Source organism: Manis pentadactyla, chromosome 11 (genome assembly GCF_030020395.1).
Source record: "Manis pentadactyla isolate mManPen7 chromosome 11, mManPen7.hap1, whole genome shotgun sequence".
In the NCBI taxonomy this organism is placed as follows: domain Eukaryota; kingdom Metazoa; phylum Chordata; class Mammalia; order Pholidota; family Manidae; genus Manis; species Manis pentadactyla.
The window spans coordinates 123584903-123610929 of record NC_080029.1 but is presented as its reverse complement, the minus strand read 5'-3'; the positions used below and the strand labels follow the sequence as shown (position 1 = coordinate 123610929).

General features: G+C 37.8%; 1 protein-coding gene across 5 annotated transcripts in view; it reads right to left on the bottom strand.

The window, feature by feature from the left end:
• Window positions 1-26027, bottom strand: part of SCAPER (S-phase cyclin A associated protein in the ER) — a 539898-nt gene that overhangs the window by 449501 nt on the left and 64370 nt on the right. For all 5 annotated transcript variants that reach the window (XM_036907601.2, XM_036907605.2, XM_036907603.2 and 2 more), the window contains 2 exons: window positions 9733-9833; window positions 1366-1482 (listed from right to left, as the gene is read on the bottom strand). In XM_036907601.2, the coding sequence (XP_036763496.2) occupies window positions 1366-1482; window positions 9733-9833 (218 nt within the window). The remainder of the gene's footprint in view (window positions 1-1365; window positions 1483-9732; window positions 9834-26027) is intronic.

Sequence of the window (26027 nt, the reverse complement as noted above, 5' to 3'; positions counted from 1 at the left end):
ATGGCAAGGGGATGAGCAGCAGTCACAAAAGTTAGGTTTTAACAAAGGAAAGAAAATAGGTCAAGAAAACTACTTACCAACCCTCCCCTACACATCAAATGTTAAGACCACTCTAAAGGATCCATACAGTCCGAACAACTTTTTATCTTACAAACAAATTTCCCCAGAAACATTTAAGGAAAACAGTGATCATTGTTTAACATCATATTCCCAAGACGGGACTAACATCTAGGGCAAACAAAGGGCTGACCAAAGACTTAAAAGGAAATGTTAGAGAATGAGATATCCATAAGGGACTTTAGAAAAGCTCCACTATATTCCTGGAAATCAAGAAGGCCACACACACACACAAGCCGGGCTCTGTCCATGCTCAGGAAAGATCTGAGAAGTACCTAATCTATAACCTCTGGCTGGCCTTGAGGCCCTGATGAAGCAGAAAGTGACAGCAAAGGCAGAATTGTAAACTGCCTAAGCATTAAAGGTATGCCCAACACATACAAAGAACTAAATGAGAGTTGGGAGATTTACTGGTTCAAGGCATTTAATGAAGCCTCTGTCAAGCCATTAGTTGACAACTAAGATAACTGGCAAAAGACATTAGTGCCTACACACGATACAGAACACAGACTTCAGAAAACTAGTTCAAGAAAGTCACTATAAATTCTGACACGAGAAACTACCACCAAAGGGCCACATCAAAAAAACCTGGAAAAGGTGGCAATCTGATCTCCAGAACTGCCATATTATATTACATTATCAAAAATACAGTTTTCAATGAAAAATACACAAGCAAACACAAACAGGGAAATGGCCCATCCACATGCACAAAATTAAGAACAGTAATTGAAACTGCCCTCAAGGAAGCCCAGATGAATAAAGAGCACTAGTAAACATAACTACATAGGTAAATACAGAAGACAATATAAATGCATTTTTCCTTATACCTTTTTTCTTCTATGTGATTTAAAAGATAGCTGCATAAAACAACAACTATGAAACTGTGTTAATGAGATTATAATACATAAAGTTATAATTTGTATAAAAATAACACATATATTATATATATTTAGGTCATTTGTTCTGAAATAAATTGACAGTTGTGGTTATGAAGCATTTAGCATGAAATATGTTTATGCATTTTAAATTTAGGATCCAAGTTTTCAAATGTTAACTATGTTTGACTATATTACATATCTTCAATATTACTCTTCTCAAATTATTTTAACCATTCAAACAGTTTCAAACATATACATATATGCATGGATATTTTTAAAGTGGGATATTAATTTTATAATATTGTAAGTAAATTATCCACAGAAAATAATTTACTATAAGGCAAGCTTTAGAAGGCTGAGTTTATCTCACCCAAAATTTAAGCTTCTTCGAGCATTTGATGTTACATTTATTCTATCTGTTGATGGACTTGGAATCACATGACGTCCTGGAGACATCTTCTTTACTTCCCATGCCAGTGAAGTTGGTCTGTGAATTGAAGATGTACACAGATTAAATTAACAAAGAAAAGGTTGGGGGTAGGGGCAGAACCTAGTCTGTTTTCTTCATTAGAGGATAAAAATATAATCAGTCACAATTTTTTCCTAGAACACTGTTCAGCAGAAAGTTACCCTATTACTAGTAAGCATTACAAATTATGTGGTCCAGGATTTTTCATCCTCTGCAGCGTAACCCTGCTAATCTAAAAGGGGCTATTTTCTTTGAATATGCTTTCTGCTGCTTCACAAGGGCAATACAGCCATCAGTGACAAATCAGCACGATGCTCTTTTCTTTCTTTTAATTCGTTATTAAGGTATTACTGATATATACACTTATGAAGGTTTCACATGAAAAAACATTGTGGTTACTACATTTATCCATATTATTAAGTCGGCACCCATACCCCCAAAGTAGGCACCGTCCATCAGTGTATAGGATGCCACAGATTCACTACTTGCCTTCTCTGTGCTACACTGTCTTCCCCATGATACCACACACCATGTGTACTAAACATAATACCCCTCAATCCCTTTCTGCCACCCTTCCCAACCAAGCTCCCACACCCCTCCCCTTCTGTAACCACTAGTTCCTTCTTGGAGTCTCTGAGAATGCTATTTTGTTCCTTCAGTTTTGCTTAGTTGTTATACTCCACAAATGAGGGAAATCATTTCACACTTGTCTTTCTCCGCCTGGCTTATTTCACTTAGCATAATGTCCTCCAACATCATCCATGTTTTTGTAAATGGTAGGATTTGTTTCTTTCTTATGGCTGAATAACATTCCATTGTGTATATGTACCACATCTTCTTTATCCATTCATCTACTGATGGACACTTAGGTTTCTTCCATATCTGGGCTACTGTAAAAAGTGCTGCAATAAAAATAGGGGTGCATAAGTCTTTTTGAATCTGAGAAGTTGTATTCTTTGGGTAAATTCCAAAGAGTGGAATTACCAGATCAAATGGTATTTCTATTTTTAGTTTTTTTGAGGAATCTCCATATTGCTTTCCACAATGGTTGAACTAGCTTACATTCCCACCAGCAGTGTAGGAGGGTTCCCCTTTCAATGCATCCTCACCAGCATTTGTTGTTCTTACTCTTTTCAAAGCTGGCCATCCTTACTGGTGTGAGGTGATATCTCATTGTGGCTTTAATTTTCATTTCCCTGATGATAAGTGATGTGGAGCCTTTTTTCAGGTGGCTGGTGGCCATCTGAATTTCTTCTTTGGAGAAATTGTCTCTTCATATCCTCTGCCCATTTGTAATCGGGTTATATGCTTTATGGGTGTTGAGGCATGTAATTTCTTCATATATTTTGGATGTTAACCCTTGTCAGATATGTCATTTACAAATACATTCTCCCATACTACAGGATCTTTTTGTTCTGTTGATGGTGTCCTTTGCCATACAGAAACTTTTTAGTTTGATGTAGTGCCATGAGTTTATTTTTGCTTTTGTTTCCCTTGCTCAAGGAGATGTGTTCAGGAAAAAGTTGCTCATGCTTATATTTAGAGATTTTTGCCTATGCTGTCTTCTAAGAGTTCTATGGTATCATGACTTACATTCAGGTCTTTGATCCATTTTGAGTTTACATTTGTGTATGGGGTTAAACAATAATCCAGTTTCAATTTCTTGCATGTAGCTGCCCAGTTTTGCCAACATCACCAGTTGAATAGGCTGTCATTTCACTACTGTATGTCCATGGCTCCTTTATCACATATTAATTGATCATATATGGTTGGGTTTATATCTGGGCTCTCTAGTCTGTTCTAATGGTCTTTGGGTCTCTTCTCGCACCAGTACCAAATTGTCTTGATTACTGTGGCTTTGTAGTAGGGCTTGAAGTTGGGGAGCATAATCCCCCCCAGCTTTATTCTTCCTTCTCAGGATTGCTTTGGCCATTTGGAGTCTTATGTGGTTCCATATGAAATTTAGAAAGATTTTCTCTAGTTTGTTGAAGAATGCTGTTGATATTTTGATAGGAATTACATTGAATCTGTAGACTGCTTTAGGCAGGATGGCGATTTTGACAATATTAATTCTTCCTATCCATGAGCACAGGATGGGTTTCCATTTATTGCTATCTTCTTTAATTTCTCTCATGAGTGTTTGTAGTTTGTCAGAGTACAGGTCTTTCACTTCCTTGGTTAGGTATATTCCTAGGAATTTTATTCTTTTTGATGCACTTGTGAATGGAATTGTTTTCCTGATTTTCTGCTAGTTCAGTGTTAGTGTACCGGAATGTCACAGATTTCTGCATATTAACTTTGTATCCTGCAACTCTGCTGAATTTAGATATTAGATCTAGTCGTTTTGGAGTGGATTCTTTAGGGTTTTCTATGTACAGTATCATGTCATCTACAAACAGGGACACTTTGACTTCTTCTTGCCAATCTGGATGCCTTTTAACTCTTTGTGTTGTCTGATTGCCAAGGCTAGCACCTCAAGTATTATGTTGAATACAAGTGGGGAGAGTGGGCATCCTTGTCTTGTTCTCAATCTTAAAGGAAAAGCTTTCAGCTTCTCGCTGTTACGTATACTGTTGGCTCAGGGTATGTCATATATTGCCTTTATTATGTTGGGGTACTTGCCCTCTATAACCATTTAACTAAGAGTTTTTATCACAAATGGATGTTGAATTTTTTCAAATGCTTTTTCAACATCTATGGAGATGATCATGTGGTTTTTGTCCTTTTTGTTGATGTGGTGCATGATTTTGATGGATATTCGATGTTGTACCATCCTTGCATCCCTAGAATAAATCCTACTTGATCATGATGGTTGATCTTTTTGATGTATTTTGAATTTCGTTTGCTAACAGTTTGTTGAGTATTTTTGCATCTATGTTCATCAAAGTATTGGTCTGTAGTAGTTTTCTTTTTTGGTGTTGTCTTTCCCTGTTTTTGGTATTAGAGTGATGCTGGCCTCTTAAGAGTTAGTTTGGAAGTACTCCCTCCTCTTCAACTCTTTGGAATACTTTAAGGAGGATGGATATTAGGTCTTCACTAAATGTCTGATAAAATTCAACAGGGAAGCTATCTGGTCCAGTGTTATTGTTCTGAGACAGGTTTTTTATTACCAGTTCAATTTCATTGCTGGTAATTGGTCTTTTCAGATTCTCTGTTTCTTTCAGGGTCAGCCTTGGAAGGTTGTATTTTTCTAGAAAATTGTCCATTTCTTCTAGGTATCCAGTTTGTTAGCATATAGTTTTTCATAGTATTTTCTAATAGTTCTTTGTATTTCTGTGGTATCCATAGTAATTTTTCCTTTCTCATTTCTGATTCTGTTTATGTGAGTAGACTCTCTTATTCTCTTGATAAGTCTGGCTAGGGGTTTATCTATTTTGTTTATTTTCTCGAAGAACCAGGTCTTGCTTTCATTGATTCATTCTATTGTTTTATTCTTCTCAGTTTTATTTCTGCTCTAATCTTTATTATGTCCCTCCTTCTACTGACTTTGGGTCTCACTTGTTCTTCTTTTTCTAGTTTCATTAATTGTGAGTTCAGATCGTTCATATGGGATTGTTCTTCTTTCCTGAGGTAGGCATGTATTGGAATATACTTTCCTCATAGCATGGCTTTCGCTGCGTCCCGCAAGTTTTGCAGTGTTGAATTACTGTTGTCATTGGTCTCCATATATTGCTTGATCTCTGTTTTTATTAGGTCATTGATCCATGGATTATTTAGCATCATGTTGTGAAACCTCTATGTGTTTGTGGGCTTTTTCATTTTCTTTGCTTAATTTTTTCTAGTTTCATACTATTGTGGTCTGAGAAACTGGTTGGTACAATTTCAAACTTTTTGAATTTACCAAGACTCTTTTTCTGGCTTAGTATATGATCTATTCTTGAAAATTTTCCATGTGCACTTGAGAAGAATGTGAATTCTGCTGCTTTTGGGTGTAGAGTTCTATAGGTGTCTGTTAGGTCCATCTGTTCTAATGCATTGTTCAGTGCCTCTGTGTCCTTACTTATTTACTGTCTGGTTGATCTGTCCTTCAGAGTGAGTGGAGTGTTGAAGTCTCCTAGAATGAATGCACTGCATTCTATTTCCCCTTTTAATTCTGTTAGTATTTGTTTCACATATGTAGGTGATCCTGTGTTGGGCGTATAGATATTTATAACGGTTATGTCTTCTTCTTGAATTGACCCCTTCATCATCATGTAATGTCCTTCTTTGTCTCTTGTGACTTTCTTTCTTTTCAAGTATATTTTTTCCAAACAAGTACTGCAACTCCTGCTTTTTTCTTCCTATTAGTTGCATGAAATATCTTTTTCCATCCCTTCACTTTTAGTGTGTGTATGTCTTTGGGTTTAAAAGTGAGTCTCTTGTAGGCAGCGTATAGTTGGGCCCTGTTTTTTAATCCATTCAGTGACTCTATGTCTTTTGAATGGTGCATTCAGTCCATTTACATTTAGGGTTATTATCGATAGGTATGTACTTATTGCCATTGCAGGCTTTACATTCATGGTTACCAAAGGTTCAAGGTTAACTTCCTTACTATCTGAGAGTCTAACTTAACTCACTTAATATGCTATTACAAACACAATCTAAATCTGTTCTTTTCCTCCTCCTTTTTCTTCCTCCTGCATTCTTAATATATTAGGTATCATATTCTGTACTCTTTGTCTATCCCTTGATTGACTTTGGGCAGAGTTAATTTAATTTTACATTTGCGTAGTAATTAGCTCTTCTACTTTTTTTACTGTGATTTTATTACCTCAGGTGACAGCTATTAAACCTTAGGAACACTTCCATCTACAGCAGTCCCTCCAAAATACAATGTAGAGATGGTTTGTGGGAGGTAAATTCTCTCAGCTTTGCTTCTGGAAATTGTTTAGTCCCTCCTTTAAATTTAAATGATAATCTTGCCGAATAAAGTATTCTTGGTTCGAGGCCCTTCTGCTTCATGGCATTAAATACATCATGCCACTCCCTTCTGGCCTGTAAGGTTTCTGCTGAGAAGACTGATAATAGCCTGATGGGTTTTCCTTTGTATGTGATCTTATTTCTGTCTCTGGCTGCTTTTAACAGTCTGTCCTTTTCATTGATCTTTTCCATTTTAATTAGTATGTGTCTTGTTGTTGTCTTCCTTGGGTCCCTTGTGTTGGGGGATCTGTGAATCTTCATGGCCTGAGAGACTATCTCCTTCCCCAGATTGGGGAAGTTTTCAGCAACTACTTCCTCCAAGACACTTTCTATTCCTTTCTCTCTCTTCTTCTTCTTCTGGTATCCCTATAATGCGAATATTGTTCCATTTGGATTGATCACATTGTTCTCTCAATATTCTTTCATTCTTAGTGATCCTTTTTTCTCTCTGTGCCTCAGCTTCTTTGCATTCCTCTTCTCTACTTTCTATTTCATTTATCGTCTCCTCCACCATATCTATTCTGCTTCTAATACCCTCCATTGTGCTCTTCAATGATTGGATCTCCAACCGGAATTCATTCCTGAGTTCTTGAATATCTTTCTGTACCTCCATGAGAATGTCAATGATTTATATTTTGAAATCCCTTTCAGGAAGATTCATAAGGTCGATGTCATTTAAATCTTTCTCAGGATTTGTATTAATAATTTTACTTTGAACTAGTTTCCTTTGGTGTTTCATATTTGTATATGGCGCCCTCTAGTGTCCACAAGCTCTACTCTCTGGAGCTGGTCAGCCCCGAAGCAATGTCGGGGGTCGCAGGGGAGCAGTATTGGTGCCTGGGGGGAGGAAAGAGTTGTTTCCCGCTTCCCGGCTGCTATGCCTGTCTCCACTGCCTGAACCAGTGGGCCGAGCACACAGGTATAAAATAAGCCTCTATGCTTTGCGTTTGTAGTTGCTGTAGACAGATCTTCCCTGTGGCTGGCCTAATGCAAGGGTGAGGTTTGCTGGTTTGAGCATCAGGTGGGGCTCGTGGAGAGAAAGGTGCACTAGGCTGCCTATCACGGAGGGGTGCCTTGGAGTTGTGTAGCCAGCCAGGGAGCTGGAGCACCTGAAGATCGTGAAAGCACAAACCTGTTGGGCAGAGTGCCCCCGGGAAGTTTTGTCTCCCTGTCCTTTCTCCTGAGCAGTAATCTCCGTGCAATCCTTGCCCCTTTAGCAGCCCTCTTGCTAAGGGCTTCCTTATTAGGAAGTTTCTCAGACTGCCCACCTTTCTTTTTTCCAAGAGCAGCCGGATATGGATCCTTGCTTTCCACCAGTGGCTGGAATCTCAGTCTCTCCAAGAAATTCTGCCTGTCTTAGCTTCCCAAACCCCTAATCACAAGAGTACCATGTAAGCACCATAAAATGTAAGTTTGTACTCCTAGAGCACATCTCCAGAGTTAGGTGTTCAGCAGTCCCAGGCCTCCACTCCCTCCCAACTCCGTTTCTCTTCCCCCCACCGGTGAGCTCGGTTGGGGGAAGGGCTCGGGTCCTGCCGGGCCACAGCTTCGGTACAGATCCCTGTTCCATGAGGTCCGCTCTTTTCTCCAGGTGTGTGCAGTCTGGTGCAGTCCTCTTTCCTGTTGCTCTTTAAAGATTAGCTGTATTAACTCTATTTTCGTATTATATGCGGTTTTAGGAGGCAGCCTCTGTCTCAGCTCTCATGCCGCCATCTTTAATCCTCTCTGCATGATGCTCTCTTAGCCTGTTTCAACCCAATGAAGGGATGCACCTCCCAGATCTAACTACATATTATCAGGGGTAAAGATGAAACTGCTTGATACAAACAAGGACAAAACAACTAGTCCTGACCCACCCATGGATTGTGGATAATGTAAGCACCAAAAAGACACTCAAAACTTTCATGTGAGAAATAAAAATGTTAAAAAGATCGATATATTATGGTTTCCCTAGATTTGGTTTCCAGAGGATCAAGTCTTCCTGGATTTGCCTCTTAGGAAATTTTCACTCTCTTAGTTCTCCCATGGCACTGATGCATGGGACAAAGAATTCATCTTCTACTGGATGGTTCCCCTTACTGAGACTGATCCACGGTTAAATCCAAGGGAACAGGCAGCCTAGGCCTGCTTTCTCTGGGTAAAAAAGGCATCATTGTACTGGCACACATGGTGTGTGGGGGGATCAGGGGGAAGACAGTGTAGCACAGAGAAGGCAAATAGTGACTCTGTGACATCTTCCTATACTGTTGGGCAGTGACTGTAATGGGGTATGGGGGCGACACTATAACTTGGGTCAATGTACTAAACACATTGTTTTTTCATGTGAAACCTTCATAAGAGTGTATATCAATAATACCTTAATAAAAAGAAAGAAAGAAACCAGAAAAAAAAAAGGCATCATTGTAGCTTCATGTGACTTGGCACAGCTCACAAGGGCTCAGATTTCACTTATAAATCTAAACTAAATAATAAATTGTTCTTTTGTCTTTGTACATTACTGAAATAATACTAAGCCCAGTTGATTATCTATGATTGTCTATCTCTGAATTATCTCTCAACTCACTTAAATATAACTACCTCACAGAAACCTTTCTGGACTCAGCAAACTGGTTGATGGAGCTTTTTTTTATGCTCCTAGAGTATACTTCTTTCTTTTTGATGACACTTTACACACTGATAAGTATTTAACATCAATCTTTCCTATGAATGCATTGTATACACTTTATGAGGGCACAGAGACTGTCTCTTTTCTTCAGCACAAATAGTGTCTGAGCCTGGCACACAGTACTCAAATAGTGGTATCCTGATGCCAAATGAAGGTTTCTAAAGTAGCTGTGATCTCTTCTTATTCCTTAATCAAAAACCATGAATTTTCCTCACTGCTTACTATTAATAAGAAATGCTATACCTTTCCCTTTATTACATTCACTTCACACATGCTCTGCTCTTCCAGAGTTGTGATAATTTATTCCCTTCATCTGAAAGGCCAACCACTTGTTAAAATCCATCACATCTTTTAAACACTACTGCATTCTCCATGAAATCTTTCCTGTCTCCCACAAGAGATATGACCCTGTAGTTCTCTGAACACTTATAACAGTTTTTTATAGTAATAAATTGTATTTTAGCCCACCCTTAGACTATAAATTCATGACAGCAGTAAATGTATCACATTCAGCAATACAATTTCTGTACTGGATAACAGTGCCTTGTGTTAGTAGGTACCCAATAAATATCTGTTACTGAATTGAATGAGAAACACAGCTCCCAAATTTAAGGTTTTTACATGCTTCAGATTAAACTGAGGTCAAGTTCATTGTCAATTTTAGTGAATGCTTTTGAAACTGGCAGCTGCTATAAATACATTACCTGCTTTGAGCATCTGTCTTCTCTAGCTTTTCCTGAAGTTGAATCCAATCAATCAATGCTTTGAAATCTCTTACGTAGTTATCCAGCATCATTAACACCTCCTAATTCAAAATAGCAAACATTAAGTTCATTCTGGAAATTTCAAGACAAAAAGTTAGAGTGAAGGCCTTAGTAATTTACAATTCTTACATTACACTTCTTGTTGGAAGCAGCAAAACCTACTGATTTAGTTTTTGAGTGGGGGGGGTTTCATTGTTTGGTAAAAAATTAGTAAAGCTGAGAACGTAAAGACTAAGAGGATGGTATAGCTATTCCTTCTCAAGACCTCCCAAATGACTATTCTTTTAACCTTTCTTAAAATTTAATAACAGAAAAACATAATGAAAGATCAAGTATTTCAAAGCAACACCCATGCAACCACCTCCAAGACAAAAAAACATACATATAACAATGCTGGTCTCTAAAATTCTCAGGTGTTCCCTTCCAATCAATGTGTCATCTCTGCTCCAAGGTAACCACTGTTTTCTTTGACTTTGGAGTTTATTTTGTCTGATTTTGAAATCCATAAAAATGAATTCACAGACTATGTATTATTTTGTGGCTTCTTTGTACATTTGTTTACTACTTCATCCATATTGCACAATGTACCTGCAATTCATTTATTGTCATTGTCTAATGTCACTACTGAACATTCTATTACTGCATATATATTTATCCAATCTAATGTTGATGAACATTTGGTTGATGTCCAAATTTTGGATATTACAAATTATATGCTGTTATTCATGGACACATCCTCAGCACATATGTATGCCTTTCTGTTCAGTATAAGCCCAAGAGTGGAAATGCTGAGTCACAGGGTAAGCATATGCTCCACTTTAGCACATAACAATATTATCGAATTGTTTTCCAACATGGTTGCCACTCCCACAAATGGTATACATGCATTCTCCTTGCTCTATAGCCTAACTTACCCTTGGCTATTGTACATTTTGGGTTTTATTTTTAACCTGAGGACATTCTTGTTGACAGTTATAGAATGGTTTCATTTTTATTTCAATATGTATTTCTCTGATTACTGATGATTTTCAGCCCCGTTCACATGCTATGGCCATCGTCCTTTTGAGAATGCCTACTGAAAACTCTTGGCCTTTTTTCCAGAGGGCTACCTGTCTCTTTTTGATGTGTAGGAGTTTTTCATGTTTTGGATATTGGCCTTTTCTTGGTCATACATGTAACTTGCCTTTTCACTCTCCTGATGGGATGGAATCTATTTCATGTTCTGTTACTGTTGATTTTTGTATTGACAGACAGAACTCCCTAATTCTACGATAGTCTAACTTATACTTCTTTTACCTAAACACTGATATTGTTTGTGTCATTTTTAAGCAATCTTTCCTTACTATAAGGACAGAAAGATACTCTACAACTTTATGTTCTTTAGACCAAGGGTCTATTTCTGGAGTTTCTTCTCTAATAGATTGGTTTCTTTACCTATTCTTGTACCAATTCCAAACTATGTTACATTGCTGTAGCTCTAAAGCAAAACTCAAAACGCAGAGTAAATCCTCCAACTACATCTTTGACCTCAAAGATATATAGGCTAATTACAATCTTTTGCCTTTCCATACAAATTTTAGAATCAGCTTGTTAATTTCACAGGGGAAAAAACTAGAATTTTAATTGCAATTTCAGTTCTCTGGATCAACTCGAAGAAAACTAACATTTTTATAATATTGACTTCTCTAGTCTATGAACATATAAACATCTTCATTCATTTATATCTTATTCATTGTCTCTCAATAATGTATTATAGTTTTCTGTGTGGAAGTCTTGCACATGTTTTATTAAATTTAACCCTAAGAATAAATGGCAGTTGTTTAAGTTTTCTTTTTTATGATTTGTTACTGTTTAATTTGTATTCTGAACTTGTATCCAGCAACTTTAATTCATTTAATAATTCCAATAATTTCTCCATAGATTCTTCCAGATTTTCTAAATATATATACTTGTCATCTGTGAATAATGGCATATTTATTTCTTCTTCTCCAAGCCTTATAAATTTTAAGTCCTATTTTTATCATTCTGTGATGGCTAGGATCTTAAGTACAATGTTGAATAGAAATAATGATAGCAGTCTTTCTTATCTCACTCCCAATTTCATAAGGAAAGCTCTCCACACTTCAACATTAAATATGATGTTTACTACAGTATTTTTGGCAGATTCCTTATATCTGTAAGGATGCTCTCTTTCATTCCCAGTTCGCTAGTTTTATCAAGAATGGGTGGTGAACTTCAAATATTTTTCCTTTATTGAGTGAGACAATTACATGATTTTTCATCTTTATTCATCTTAGTTGATAAATAACATTGATTTCATATTCAAATGTTAAGCCAATGTTACAGTACTGGAACAAACCTAACTTGGTTGTGAAGTACTGCCAGATGTTTTGATCACAAGATTCACTATGTATAACAATATTTGGTTTAGGACTTCTCTGCACTCCTTAGTGATCTATATTTTCCTTTCTGATAAAAAGCTTTGGTTATCAAAGTTATGCTAGAAAGAGTATTTTTCTGTTAGAAGAGTTTGTCTAATACTGGCTTTTTCCTTCTTTGCTCAATTTTCTTATTGAGACAATTCACACATCATAAAATTCACCATTTAAAATTATGCAATTCAATCATTTTTAGTACATACACAGTTGTGCAATTATCTAATTCCAGAACATTTGCATCACCCCAAAAAGAAATCCCATACTCATTAGCAGTCACTCCCCATCTCCCCTCTCTCCAGCACTAGGAAACTACTAATCTACTTTCTGTCTCTATGGATTGGCCAGTTTGACACACTTTATATAAACAGAATCATATTACATGTGGTCTTTTGTGGCTGGCTTATTTTACTTCACATTAGGTTTTCAAAGTTCATCCACAAGGTAGCATGAATCCATACTTCATTCCTTTTTATGACTGACCAATTGCATGAATAAACACATTTTGTTTATTGATTTATCATCTGATGGATATTTGGGTTGTTCCCACTTTTTGGCTATTATGTATAATGCTGCTATGAACATTCAGATACAAATTTTTCTGTGAACATATAGTATCTAATCTTCTTGGGTATAAAACTACTAGTAAATTTACTGGGTCATATGGCAACTCTAAATTTCACATTAACATACAAAATTTGTTACACAGCACCATTTTCATTCCATCAGCAACACATGAGGATGCACATCATCACCAACACTTGCACTTTTTCTGACTTCTTGATTCTAGTCATCTTAATGAGTATAAACTGGTATTATTGTGACTTTGCTTTGCATTACCCTGATGACTAAAAATGTTAGGCATATTTTTATATGCATACTGGACCTATGTATATCTTTGGGGAAATGTCTATTCAAATCTATTGTCTACATTTCTTAGTAAAGTATCACTGATAAACAATCTTATGAAAGTTTCACATGAACAACATAGTGGTTTCAACATTCATCCATATTATCAAGTTCTCACCCCCACCACGGCAGTCACTGTCTATTCGCATAGTAAGATGCTATAGACTCATTACTTGTCTTCTCCATGCTATACTGCCTTCCCCACAAGCCACTTACATTATGCGTGCTAATGATAATGCCCTTTAATCCTCTTCTCCCTCCCTCTCCACCCACCCTCTGAAATTCATACCCTATTGTAGTCTGTGAGTCTGCTGCTGTTTTGTTTGTTCAATTTTGCTTTGTTGTTATACTCCACAAATGAGAGAAATAATTTGGCACTTGCCTTTCTCCGCCTGGCTTATTTCACTGAGCATGCTACCCTCTAGCTCCATCCATGTTGTTGTAAATAGTAAGATTTGTTTTCTTCTAATAGCTGAAAAATATTCCATTGTGTATATGTAGCACATTTTCTTTATCCAGTCATCTACTGATGGAAACTCAGGTTGCTTCCATGTCTTGGCTATTGTAAATAGTGATGCAATAAACATAGGGGTGCATATGTCTTTTTGAATCAGGTATCTTGTTGTCTTGAGGTAAATTCCTGGGAGTGGAAACACTGAGTCAAATGGCATTTCTATTTTTACTTTTTTTGAGGAACCTCCATACTGCTTTCCACAATGGTTGAAACAATTTACATTCCCACCAGCAGTGTAGGAGAGTTCCCCTTTCTCTGCATCCACACCAGCATTTATTGTTCCTTATCTTTTCAATGTTGGCCATCTTAACTGGTGTGAGGTGATATCTCATTGTGGTTTTAATTTGCATTTCCCTGATGATCAGAGATGTGCAGCATCTTTTCATGGGCCTGTTGGCCATCTGAATTTCTACTTAGGAGAAGTGTCTGTTCAGACCCTCCGCCCATTTTTTAATCGGATTATTAGCTTTTGGGTGTTGAGGCATGTGAGTTCCTTATATATTTTGGATGGTAACCCCTTATCAGATAAGTCATTTACAAATACATTTTCCTGTGCTGTAGGATGCCTTGTTGTTCTGCTGATGGTGTCCTTTGCTGTAGAGAAGCTCTTTAGTTTGATGTAGTCCCATTTGTTAGTTTATTTTCTTTCCCTTGCCTGAGGAGATGTGTTCAGGAAAAAGTTACTCATGTTTATATTCAAGAGATTTTTCCCTGTTTCCTTCTGTGAGTTTTATGGTTTCAGGACTTACATTTGGTCTTCGATCAATTTCAAGTTTACTTTTCTCTATGGAGAAACCAATAATCCAGTTTCATTCTCTTACTTGCAGCTGTCCAGTTTTGCCAATAACAGTTATTGAAGAGGCCGTCTTTTCCCCATTGTATATCCCTGGCTCCTTCATTATATATTAATTGACCATATATGTGTGGGTTTATGTCTGGGCTCTCCACTCTGTTCCACTGATGTATGGGTCTGTTCTTATGCCAGTACAAAACTGTTTTGATCACTGTAGCTTTGAAGTAGAGCTTTGTAGTAGTTAGGGGGGAAAATCCCCCAGCTTTCTTCCTTCTCAGTATAGCTTTGGCTCCTCGGGGTCTTTTATGATTTCATATGAATTTTAGAACTATTTTTTCTAGCTCGTTGAAGAATGCTGTTGGTATTTTTATAGAGATTACATTGAATCTGTAGATTTTTTTAGGCAGGATGGCCATTTTGACAATTCTTCCTACCCATGAGCATGAGATATATTTCCAATTATTGGTATCTTCTTTAATTTCTCTTAGGTGTATCTTGTGATTTTCAGGGTATAGGTCTTTCATCTTCTTGGTTAGGTTTATTCCTATGTATTTTCTTCTTTTTGATGTAATTGTAAGTGGAGTTGTTTTCCTGAATTCTCTTTCTCCCAATTCATTGTTACTAAATAGGAATGTAACAGATTTCTGTGTATTAATTAAGTATCCTGCAACTTTGCTGAATTCAATTAGTAGTCCTAATTGTTTTCTGGTGGAGTCTTTAAGGTTTTCTATGTATGTTGTCTGCAGAAAGTTTAACTTGTTACTTACCAGTTTGGATGCCTTTAATTTCTTCGTGTTGTCTGACTCCAATGGCGAGGACGTCCAGTACTATTTCAAGTAAAAGTGGAGACAGTGGGCATCCTTGCTTTTTCTTGATCTTAGAGAAAAACCTTTCAGCTTTTTGCTGTTAAGTATGATGTTGGCCATGGGTCTGTCATATCTGACCTTTATCATGTTGAGGTTATGTACCCTCTATGCCCATTTTGTTAGGTTTTTATAATAAATGCTGAATTTTATCAAATGCTTCTTAGCATCTACGGAGATGATAATGTGGTTTTTGTTCTTTTTGTTAATGTGTTGTATGGTATTGATTGATTTTTTAATATTGTACCATCCTTGCACACTTGGAATAAATCCAACTCGGCCATGATGGATGATTTTTTTATGTATTTTTGAATTCTGTTTTCTTAATGCTTTGTTGAGTATTTTTGCATCTATGTTAATCAGGGATATTGGTCTGTAGTTTTCTGTTTTGTGGTCTTTGCCCAGTTTTGGTATTAGAGTGATGCTGGCCTCATAGAATGAGTTTGGAAATATTCCCTCCTCTTCTACTTTTTTGAATACTTTAAGGAGGATGGATATTAGCTCTTCTTTAAGTGTTTGATAAAATTCAGCCATGAAGGCATCTAGTCCAGGGGTTTTGTTTTTAGGTAGTTTTTGATTAACAATTCAACTTCATTGCTGTTAATTGGTCTCTTCAGATTTTCTGCTTCTTCCTGGGTCAGCCTTGGAAAGTTTTATTGTTCTAGAAAGTTGTCCATTTCTTCTAGGTTGTCCCAATTTGTTGGCATATAATTTTTCATAGTATTATCTAATAACTCTTTGTATTTGCGTGGTATCCGTTCTGATTTTTCCTTTTTCAGGTCTCATTCTGTTATGTTTGTACACTCTCTTTTTCTCTTGGTAAGTCAGGATAGGGGTTATCTATTTTATTTTCTCAAAGAACCAGCTCCTGGTTTGATTCTTTCTATTGTTTCATTCTTCTCAGTTTTATTTACTTCTACTGTGATCTTTATTATGTACTTCCTTCTGTCGACTTTGGACCTCATTTGCTCTTTTTCCACTTTCATTATTTTGAGTTTAGACTGTTCATTTGGGATTGTTCTTGTTTCTTGAAGTAAGGCTGTATTGCTTTATACATTCTCAGGACGGCGTTTGCTGCATCCCACAGGTTCTGCACTGTTGAGTTACTGTCTTCATTTGTTCCATATATTACTGGATCTCCGTTTTTTATTTGGCTATTGATCCATTGATTATTTAGGAGCATGTTGATAAGCCTCCGTGTGTTTGTGAGCTTTTTTGTTTTCTTTGCATAATTTATATCTGGTTTCATCCTTTTGTGGTCTAAGACGCTGGATGGCACAATTTCAATCTTTTTTAATTTACTGAGGCTCTTTTTACGGCCTAATATGTGATCTATTCTGGAAAGCGTTACAGGTGCACTTGAGAAGAATGTATATCCTTCTGCTATTGGGTGGAGTGTTCTGTAGATGATTGTTAGGTCCATCTGTTCTAATGTGTTGTTCAGTGCCTCTCTCTCCTTACTTTCTGTCTCATTGTTCTGTCTTTTTGAGTGAGTGGTGTTTTGAAATCTCCTAAAATGAATGTGTTGCAGTCTATTTCCCCCTTTTATTCTGTTAGAATTTGTTTCACATATTTAGGTGTTCTTATATTGGGAGCATAGTATTTATAATGATTATATCCTTTTGTTGGACTGAACCACTTATCATTATGTAATGTTCTTCTGTCTTATGTTATTTTGTTTTGAAATCTTTCTTGTCTGATACAGGTACTGCTACTCCTGCATATTAATTCCTATTATTTCCATGAATTATCTTTTTCCATCCCTACACTTTTCATCTGTGTATGTCTTTGGATTTTAAATGAGTCTCTTATAGGCAGCATATAGATGGGTCTTGTTTCTTAATCCATTCTATAATTCTATGTCTTTTCATTGGTTTTTCATTGGTGAATTCAGTCCATTTACATTAGGGTGATTATTGATAGATATGTACATACTGCCATTGCAGGCTTTAGATCTGTGGTTACCAAAGGTTCAAGGGCACCTTCCTTACTATCTAACACTCTATCTTAAACTACTTATTACTCCATTTCAAACACAATCTAAAGGGTTTTTTTCCTCCCCTTCTCTTTCCTCCTCTACTCTTTCTCTATTAGGTGTCATATTATATACTTTTTGTGTATCCCATGACTAACTTTGGGAGTAACTGATTTAATTTTGTATTTGCTTGGTAATTAATTGGTCTACTACCTGAGTGCTCCCCACCTGTAGGGATGAGGGTGGATGGGAACCTGAACTTTCTCCTAAACACAGAGCATTGTGTGATTCTTGCCCCTCTGGTGTCCCTCTCATTGCTAGAAAATTTCAAACTGCCCTCTCTACTTTCTCACTGGGGCAGGTAGAGTGGGCCTGTTATCCACAGGCAGCTGGGATCTCAGCCCCCAAGTTTTCCGCCTGCCTCTGTTGTGCAACCCTGCCCAATCACCGGAGCACTGGGCAATGTGGGCTCTTGTTCCCAGAGCAGATGTCCAGAGCTGGGTGTTCAGCAGTCCAGGGCTTCTATTCCCTCCCTGCTCCATTCCTCTTCCTCCCACCTGTGAGTCAGGGGATGGGGAGGGCTTAGGTCCCAGCAAGTTATGGCTTTGTTACTTTACCCTTTTCTGTGAGGTCTTCTCTTCCTTCCCGAATGTAGGTGGTCAGTTCTGCCATCTTCAGGTTGATTTCAAGCCTTACTGAATTTGCTGTATTTTCATGTTCTATGTAATTTGGGGACAAGGTTGTTTTGCCTTGCCTTCCTACACCACCTTTTCTCAAAATTCTGTTTTGTCTATTTTTAAACAAGGTTGTTCATCCTTTAGATTGTTGAACTATAAGAGATCTTTTGTATTCCGGATACTAGACTTTTATCAGATGCGTTGTTTGAAAATACTTTCTCTCATTTTGTTGGGAGTCTTTCACTTGGTAGTATTCTATGAAACACACAGTTTTTAATTTTGAAGGACTTCAACTCATCACTTTCCTTTGGTTTTTGGGCTTTGGGTATCATCTTAAAACGGTTGCCTAGGACAAGGTCACAAGGAGTTCTCATCAAGAATTTTATGCTTTTAGCTCTTTCATCTCCAGGTGATTTTCGCACATTTTCAGGTAATTTTCTACGGGGTGAGGGGTAGGAATCCAAATTCAATCTTTCTGTAAAGATGTCTAGCTGTCCAAGAATCATTTCATTAAAAGACTATTCTTTCCCAATTAAATGATCTTGCACTCTTGCAAAAGTCAATAGCCACAGATGTGTACATTTATTTTCATGCTTTCAATTCTATTCCACTGGTGTACTTGTCTATCCTTGTCCTGACACCACAGTACCTTTATTATTGTATATTTGCAGTAAGTTTTGAATTTAGGGAACGTGGGACACCCAACTTTGTTTTTTTCAAGATTGTTCTGGCTGGTCTATGTACGTTGCATTTCTATATAAATTTCAGGGTCAGTTGGATTGATTCAGCACAAGGAAACAAGAATTTTGATAGAGTTTGCACTAAATCAGTTTATCTCTTTGGGGAGTATTGTCATTGTAATATTAAGTCTTCCAATCGATAACTTCAGATGTTTTCCCCTTTATTTAGGTCTTCAATTTAGTTTAATGATGTTGCAGATTTTAGTGTAAAATTCTTGCACTTATTTGGTTAAATGTATTCCTAAAAGTTTTATTCTTTTTGATGGTATTATAATGGAACTGCTTTCATAATTTCATTTTTATTTTGATATCATAAATCTACAATTACAAGAGGAACATCATGTTTACTAAATCTCCCCCATCACCAACAACCCCCTACATAAACCATTGCAGTCACTTTCAATCAGCATAGTAAGATGCTCTACAATCACTACTTCTCTACTCTGTGTTGTACACCCTCCCGTGCCCCACCCCACATTATGCAAGCTAATCGTGATGCCCTCTTTCTTTTTACCTCAACCGTATCCTCCCTTCCCAAATATCCTCCCGAGTCCCTTTCCCTTTGGTAACTGTTAGTCCATTCTTGAGTTCTGTGAGTCTGCTGCTGTTTTGCTCCATCAGTTTTTTCTTTGTTTTATACACCACAGATGAGTGAAATAAATTGATACTTATCTTTCTCCGCCTGGCTTATTTCACTAACCATAATACCCTCTAGCTCCATTCATGTTGTTGCAAATGGGATGATTTGTTTTATTATGGCTGAATAATATTCCATTGTGTATATGTAACACATCTTCTTTATCTATTCATCTACTAATGGACACTTACTTTGCTTCCATTTCTTGGCTATTGAAAATAGTGCTGCCATAAACACAGACGTGCATATGTCTTTTGTAAACTGGGCTGCTGCATTCTTAGGGTAAATTCCTAGGAGTGGAATTCCTGGGTCAAATAGTATTTCTACTTTTAGTTTTTGAGGAATATCTATACTGCTTTCCACAATGGCTGAACTAATTTACATTCCCACCAGCAGTGTACGAGGGTTCCCCTTTCTCCACATCCTCGCCAACATTTGTTGTTGTTTGTCTTTTGGATGGTGGCAATCCTCACTGGTGTGACATGGTATCTCACTGTGGTTTTTATTTGCATTTCTCTGATGACTGGTTATGTGGAGCATCTTTTCATGTGTCTGTTGGCCATCTGAATTTCTTCTTTGGAAAACTGCCTGTTCAGTTGCTCTGACCATCTTTCGATTGCATTATTTGCTTTTTGTTTGTTGAGGTGCATGAGCTCTTTATATATTTTGGATGTCAACCCTTTATTGGATCTGTCATTTATGAATATATTCTCCCATACTGTAGCATGCCCTTTGGTTCTATTGGTGGTGTCCTTTGCTGTACAGAAGCTTTTCATGTACTCCGACTTGATAATTTTTGCTTTTGTTTCCCCTGTCTGAGGAGATATGTTCATGAAGAAGTTGCTCAGGTTTATGTCCAAGAGATCTCTGCCTGTTTTTTTTAAGAGTTTTTGGCTTCATGGCTTACATTCAAGTCTTTAATCCATTTCGAATTAACTTTTGTGTATGGGGTTAGACAATGATCCAGTTTCATTCTTTTACATGTAGCTGTCCAGTTTTGCCAACACCAGCTGATGAAGAGGCTCTCATTTCCCCATTGTATATACATGGCTCCTTTATCATATATTAATTGACCATATATGTTTGGGTTAATATCTGGACTCTCTATTCTGTTCCACTGGTCTGTGGGTCTCTTCTTGTGCCAGTACCAAATTGTCTTGATTACTGTGGCTTTGTAGTAGAGCTTGAAGTTGGAAAGCGAGATCCCCCCTGCTTTATTTTTCCTTCTCAGCATTGCTTTGGCTATTCGGGGTCTTTGGTGTTTCCATATGAAGATTAAAACTATTTGTTCCAGTCCACTGAAGAATGCTGCTGGTATTTTTACAGGCATTTCATTGAATCTGTAGATTGCTTTGGGCAGGATGGCCATTCTGACGATATTAATTCTTCCTAGCCAGGAGCATGGGATGAGTTTCCTTTTGTTAGTGTCCTCTTTAATTTCTCTTAAGAGTGTCTTGCAGTTTTCAGGGTATAGGTCTTTCACTTTCTTGGTTAGGTTTATTCCTAGGCATTTTATTCTTTTTGATGCAATTGGGAATGGAATTGTTTTCCTTATTTCTCTTTCTGTTAGTTCATTGTTAGTGTAAAGGAAAGCAACAGATTTCTGTGTATTAATTTTGTATCCTACAACTTTGCAGAATTCAGATATTAGTTCTAGCAGTTTGGAATGGAGTCTTTAGGGTTTTTTATGTACAATATCATGACATCTGCAAATAGTGACAGTTTCACTTCTTCTTTACCAATCTAGATTCCTTGTATTTCTTTCTTTTGCCTGAATGTTGTGGCTAGGACCTCCAGTAATATGCTGAATAACAGTAGGGAGAAAGCGCATCCCTGTCTTGTTCCTGATCTTAAAGGAAAAGCTTTCAACTTCTCACTGTTAAGTATAATGTTGGCTGTGGGTTCCTCGCATATGGCCTTTATCATATAGAGGTACTTCCCCTTTATACCCATTTTGTTGAGAGTTTTTATCATAAATAGGTGTTGAATTTTGTCAAATGCTTTTTCAGCATCTATGGAGATGATCATGTGGTTTTCGTCCTTCTTTTTGCTTTGATGTGATGGATGATGTTAATGGATTTTTGAATGTTGTACCATCCTTAAATCCCTGAGATGAATCCCACTTGGTCATGGTGTATGATCCTCTTCATGTATTTTTTTATTTGGTTTGCTAATATTTTGTTGAGAATTTTTGCATCTATGTTCATCAAGGATATTGGTCTGTAATTTTCTTCTTTGGTGAGGTCTCTGCCTGGTTTTGGTATTAGAGTGATACTGGCTTCATGGAATGAGTTTGGAAGTATTCCCTCCTCTTCTATTTTTTGGAAAACTTTAAGGAGAATGGGTATTATATGTTCTCTATGTCTGATAAAATTCAGCAATGAATCCGTCTGGCCTGGGAGTTTTGTTGTTGGGAAGTTTTTTGATTACCAATTCAATTTTTTTGCTGGTAATTGGTCTATTTAGATTTTCTGTTTCTTCCTTGGTCAGTCTCGGAAGCTTGTATTTTTCTAGGAAGCTTTCCATTTCTTCTAGCTTTTCCAGCTTGTTAGCATATAGACTTTCACAGTAATCTCTAATAATTTTTTGTATTTCTGTGGGGTCCGTCGTGATTTTTCCTTTCTCATTTCTGATTCTGCTGATGAGTGTAGATTTCCTTTTTCTCTTACTAAGCCTGGCTGTGGGCTATCTATTTCGTTTATTTTTTCAAAGAACCAAATCTTGGTTTCATTAATTTTTTCAATTCTTTTCTTCTTCTCAATTTTACTTTCTTCTTCTCTGATCTTTATTATATCCCTTCTTCTGCTGACTTTGGACCTCATTTATTCTTCTTTTTCCAGTTTCAGTAATTGTGACTTGAGACTATTCATTTGGGATTGTTCTTCCTTCTTTAAATAGGCCTGGAATGCTATATACTTTCCTCTTAGAACTGCCTTCACTGTGTCCCACAGAAGTTGGGGCTTTGTGCTGTTGTTTTTATTTATTTAGATATATTGTTTGATCTGTTTTAATACGGTCATTGATCCATTGATTATTTAGGAGCATGTTGTTAAACCTCCATATGTTTGTAAGCCTTTTTGTTTTGTTTTTCCATGTCCTTGTGAGCCTTTTTGTTTTGTTTGTACAATTTATTTCTAGTTTCATGCCTTTGTGGTCTGAGAAGTTGGTTGGTAGAATTTCAATCTTTTTGAATTTACTGAGGCTCTTTTTGCAGCCTAGTATGTGGTCTATTCTGAAAAATGTTCCATGTGCACTTGAGAAGAATGTGTATCCTGCTGCTTTTGGGTGTAGATTTCTGTAGATGTCTGTCAAGTCCATCTGTTCGAGTGTGTTGTTCAGTGTCTGTATGTCCTAACTTATTTTCTATCTGGTGGATCTGTCCTTTTGAGTGAGTGGTGTGTTGCAGTCTCCTAGATCGAATGCATTGCATTCTCTTTCCCCCTTTAAATTAAGTTAGTATTTGTTTCACATATGTTGGTGTTCCTGTATTAGGTACATATATATTTATTATGGTTATATCCTCTCGCTGGACTGACCCCTTTATCATTATGTAATGTCCTTCTTTATCTCCTGTTACTTTCATTGTTTTGAAGTCTATTTTGTCTGATCCAAGTACTGCAACACCTGCTTTTTTCTCCCTAGTGTTTGCATGAAATATTTTTCCATCCCTTGACTTTTAGTCTGCGTACATCTTTAGGTTTGAGGTGAATATCTTGTAAGCAGCATATAGATGGGTCTTGCTTTTTTATCTGTTCTGTTACTCTGTGTCTTTTAATTGGAGAATTCAGTCAATTTACATTTAGGGTGACTATTGAAAGATATGTACTTATTGCCATTGCAGGATGTAGATTCGTGGTTACCAAAGGTAAAATGGTAGCTACTTTACTATCAAACCGCCTAACTTAACTCACTTATTAAGCTATTATAAACACCATCTGATGATTCTTTATTTCTCTCCCTTCGTATTCCTCCTCCTCCATGCTTTATATGTTAGGTGTTTTATTCTGTACTCTTTTGTGCTTCCTTTGACTGCTTTCGTGAGTAGTTGATTTTATTTTTTGCCTTTAGTTAGTATTTGGTTGGTGTACTTTCTTTGCTGTGATTTTATTTTCTCTGGTGACATTTATTTAGCCTTAGGAGTTCTTCCATCTAGAGCAGTCCCTTTAAAATACCTTGTTGAGGTGGGTTGTGGGAGGCAAATTCCCTCAACTTTTGCTTGTCTGGGAATTGTTTAATTCCTCCTTCATATTTAAATGATAATCGTGCTGCATACAGTATTCTTGGTTCAAGGCCCTTTTTTCATTGCATTAAATATATCATGCCATTCTCTTCTGGCCTGTAAGGTTTCTGTTGAGAAGTCTGATGGTAGCCTGATGGGTTTTCCTTTGTAGGTGATCTTTTTTCTCTCTCTGGCTGCCTTTAATTCTCTGTCCTTGTCTTTGATCTTTGCCATTTTAATTATTATATGTCTTGGTGTCGTCCTCTTTGGGTCCCTTGTGTTGGGAGTTCTGTGGGCTTCCATGGTCTGAGAGACTATTTCCTCCCCCAGTATGGGGAAGTGTTCAGCAATTATTTCTGCAAAGATACTTTCTATCCCTTTTTCTCTCTTCTTCTTCTTCTTCTGGTACCCCTATAAGGCAAATATTTTTCCATTTAGATTGGTCACAGAGTTCTCTTAATATTCTTTCTTTCCTGGAGATCTTTTTATCTCTCTCTGCCTCAGCTTATCTGTATTCCTGTTCTCTCATTTCTATGCCATTAACGGCCTCTTGCACCTCATTCAGTCTGCTCTTAAGTCCTTCCAGAGATTGTTTTATTTCTGTATTCTCCCTCCCTACTTGCTCCTTTACCTCTTGCATATTTCTCTGCAGTCCATCAGCATGGTTATGACCTTTATGTTGAATTTTTTTTCAGGAAGATGGGTTAAATCTATCTCCCCAGGCTGTCTCTCTGGAGTTGTCTACGTAATTCTGGACTGGACCAAATTCATCTGCCTTTTCATGGCGATAGAGGTAGCTGTAGGCAGGTAGCACGTGTGTCACCTGGGAGAACAAACTCCCTTCCTGTGTGCTGGCCGCCTTGCCCTTCTCCACTGTCTGTGTCGGTTACCCACCCTCCTGGAGCACCCTCCGGGTTAATCCCCTAAGCTGCCGTAGGCGGGGTCACTGTCAGGGTAGCCCAGAGCCCTGCGGGGAGTGGCAGGCATGCCGGGTGTGCTCTCTACGAGTTCAGCGCCCCTTTGCACCTTGCCCTGGTTTCCTCTGCCTGCACCAGGGGAGCTGTGCGGTGGCGGCAGCCTTTGGGTCTGGCCCGGGCGACTGTGTGCCAGGAGGAGATTCTGGGCGACTGCTGGGAGCGCGGCCCCTCCCTGGCTGCACCGCTGCCGCAGCAGGCTCGCACGGCCGCTCTCCAGCTACTGGGCCACTGTGTGAGGGGTCGCGCCGGCCAGGGGAACAACTGACAGGCTGCTTATCACCATGAGGGGCTTCAGGGCTGTGTTGCCACCCAGGGGCCTGGGGCACCTGAATTTCCTAAGGATTCCCAGCCTGCTGGGCTGAGCATGCTGGGCAGCTTCCATCCTGCTGTGCAGCCCTTATCCCTTTAAGACTTTCAAAAAGCACTCGCTTTTCTTTTTTCCCAGAGGAGCCTGTTGCGGGGATCCGGTCGCAGATTTTGCTTTTCTGTTTCTCTAATATCCAGCACACCGTGTGCTGTGTGTCTGCGCTCCCGGTGTGGATTATTAGACCTGGTTTATTAGCAGTCCTGGGCTTCCACCCCCTCCCCACTCTGATTCTTCTCCTCCTGCCAGGGAGCTGGGGTTGGGAGAATGCTTGGGCCCCGCCAGGCCGTGGCTTGTATCTTACTCCCTTTGTGAGATGCTGAGTTCTCGCAGATGTAGATGTAGTCTGGCTGTTGTACTGTATCCACTGGTCTCTCTTTTTGGAATAGCAGCATTTGTTGTATTTTCAAAAATATATATGGTTTTGGGAGGAGATTTCCGCTGCCCTACTCATGCCACCATCTTGGCTCCTCCCTCCATTTCATTTTTTGATTGTTCATTACTAATGTACAGAAATATAATTTATTGACTTTTATGCATTGATCTTGTATCGTGCAACATTTTTGAATGTGTTTATAGCTCTAATAGTTTTGTGTTTGTGCACGGATTCTTTAGGGTTTTCATATATAGAACCATGTCATCTGTCAATATAGTTCTACTTCTTTGTTCCATCTTGATGATTTCTATTTTTTTTTCCTTGTCTAATTCCTTTGACTAGAACTGCAAGTACAATACTGAAGTGGTGAAAGCAGACATCAATGTTTTGTTCCTGATATTAGAGGGGAAAGTTAATTTTTAATTTTCATCTTTAGATAATCCACAATTACATTACTATTACACTACATTCTACACCTCTCGCAGAGTTTTTTCTTGGCATTGATTAGTTTTGCAAAAAAGAAAAGAGTGTAAAAGCACAGGCCACTGAGACTCACTGCACTGCTTAGAAGAGGGAATTGATCTCCAGTGTAACTGTGTGTATAGATATTGGTTAATTGCCAAAGTGGTCCTAAAATGCATAGGTCAAAGAACTTTAAAGTGCATTCACTTTACCAGTCTCCTATCATTCTCACCTTTCTAAGACATACACTCTCATATTACTATAAAAATCAACTTTCCAATACCCCCCTTAAGA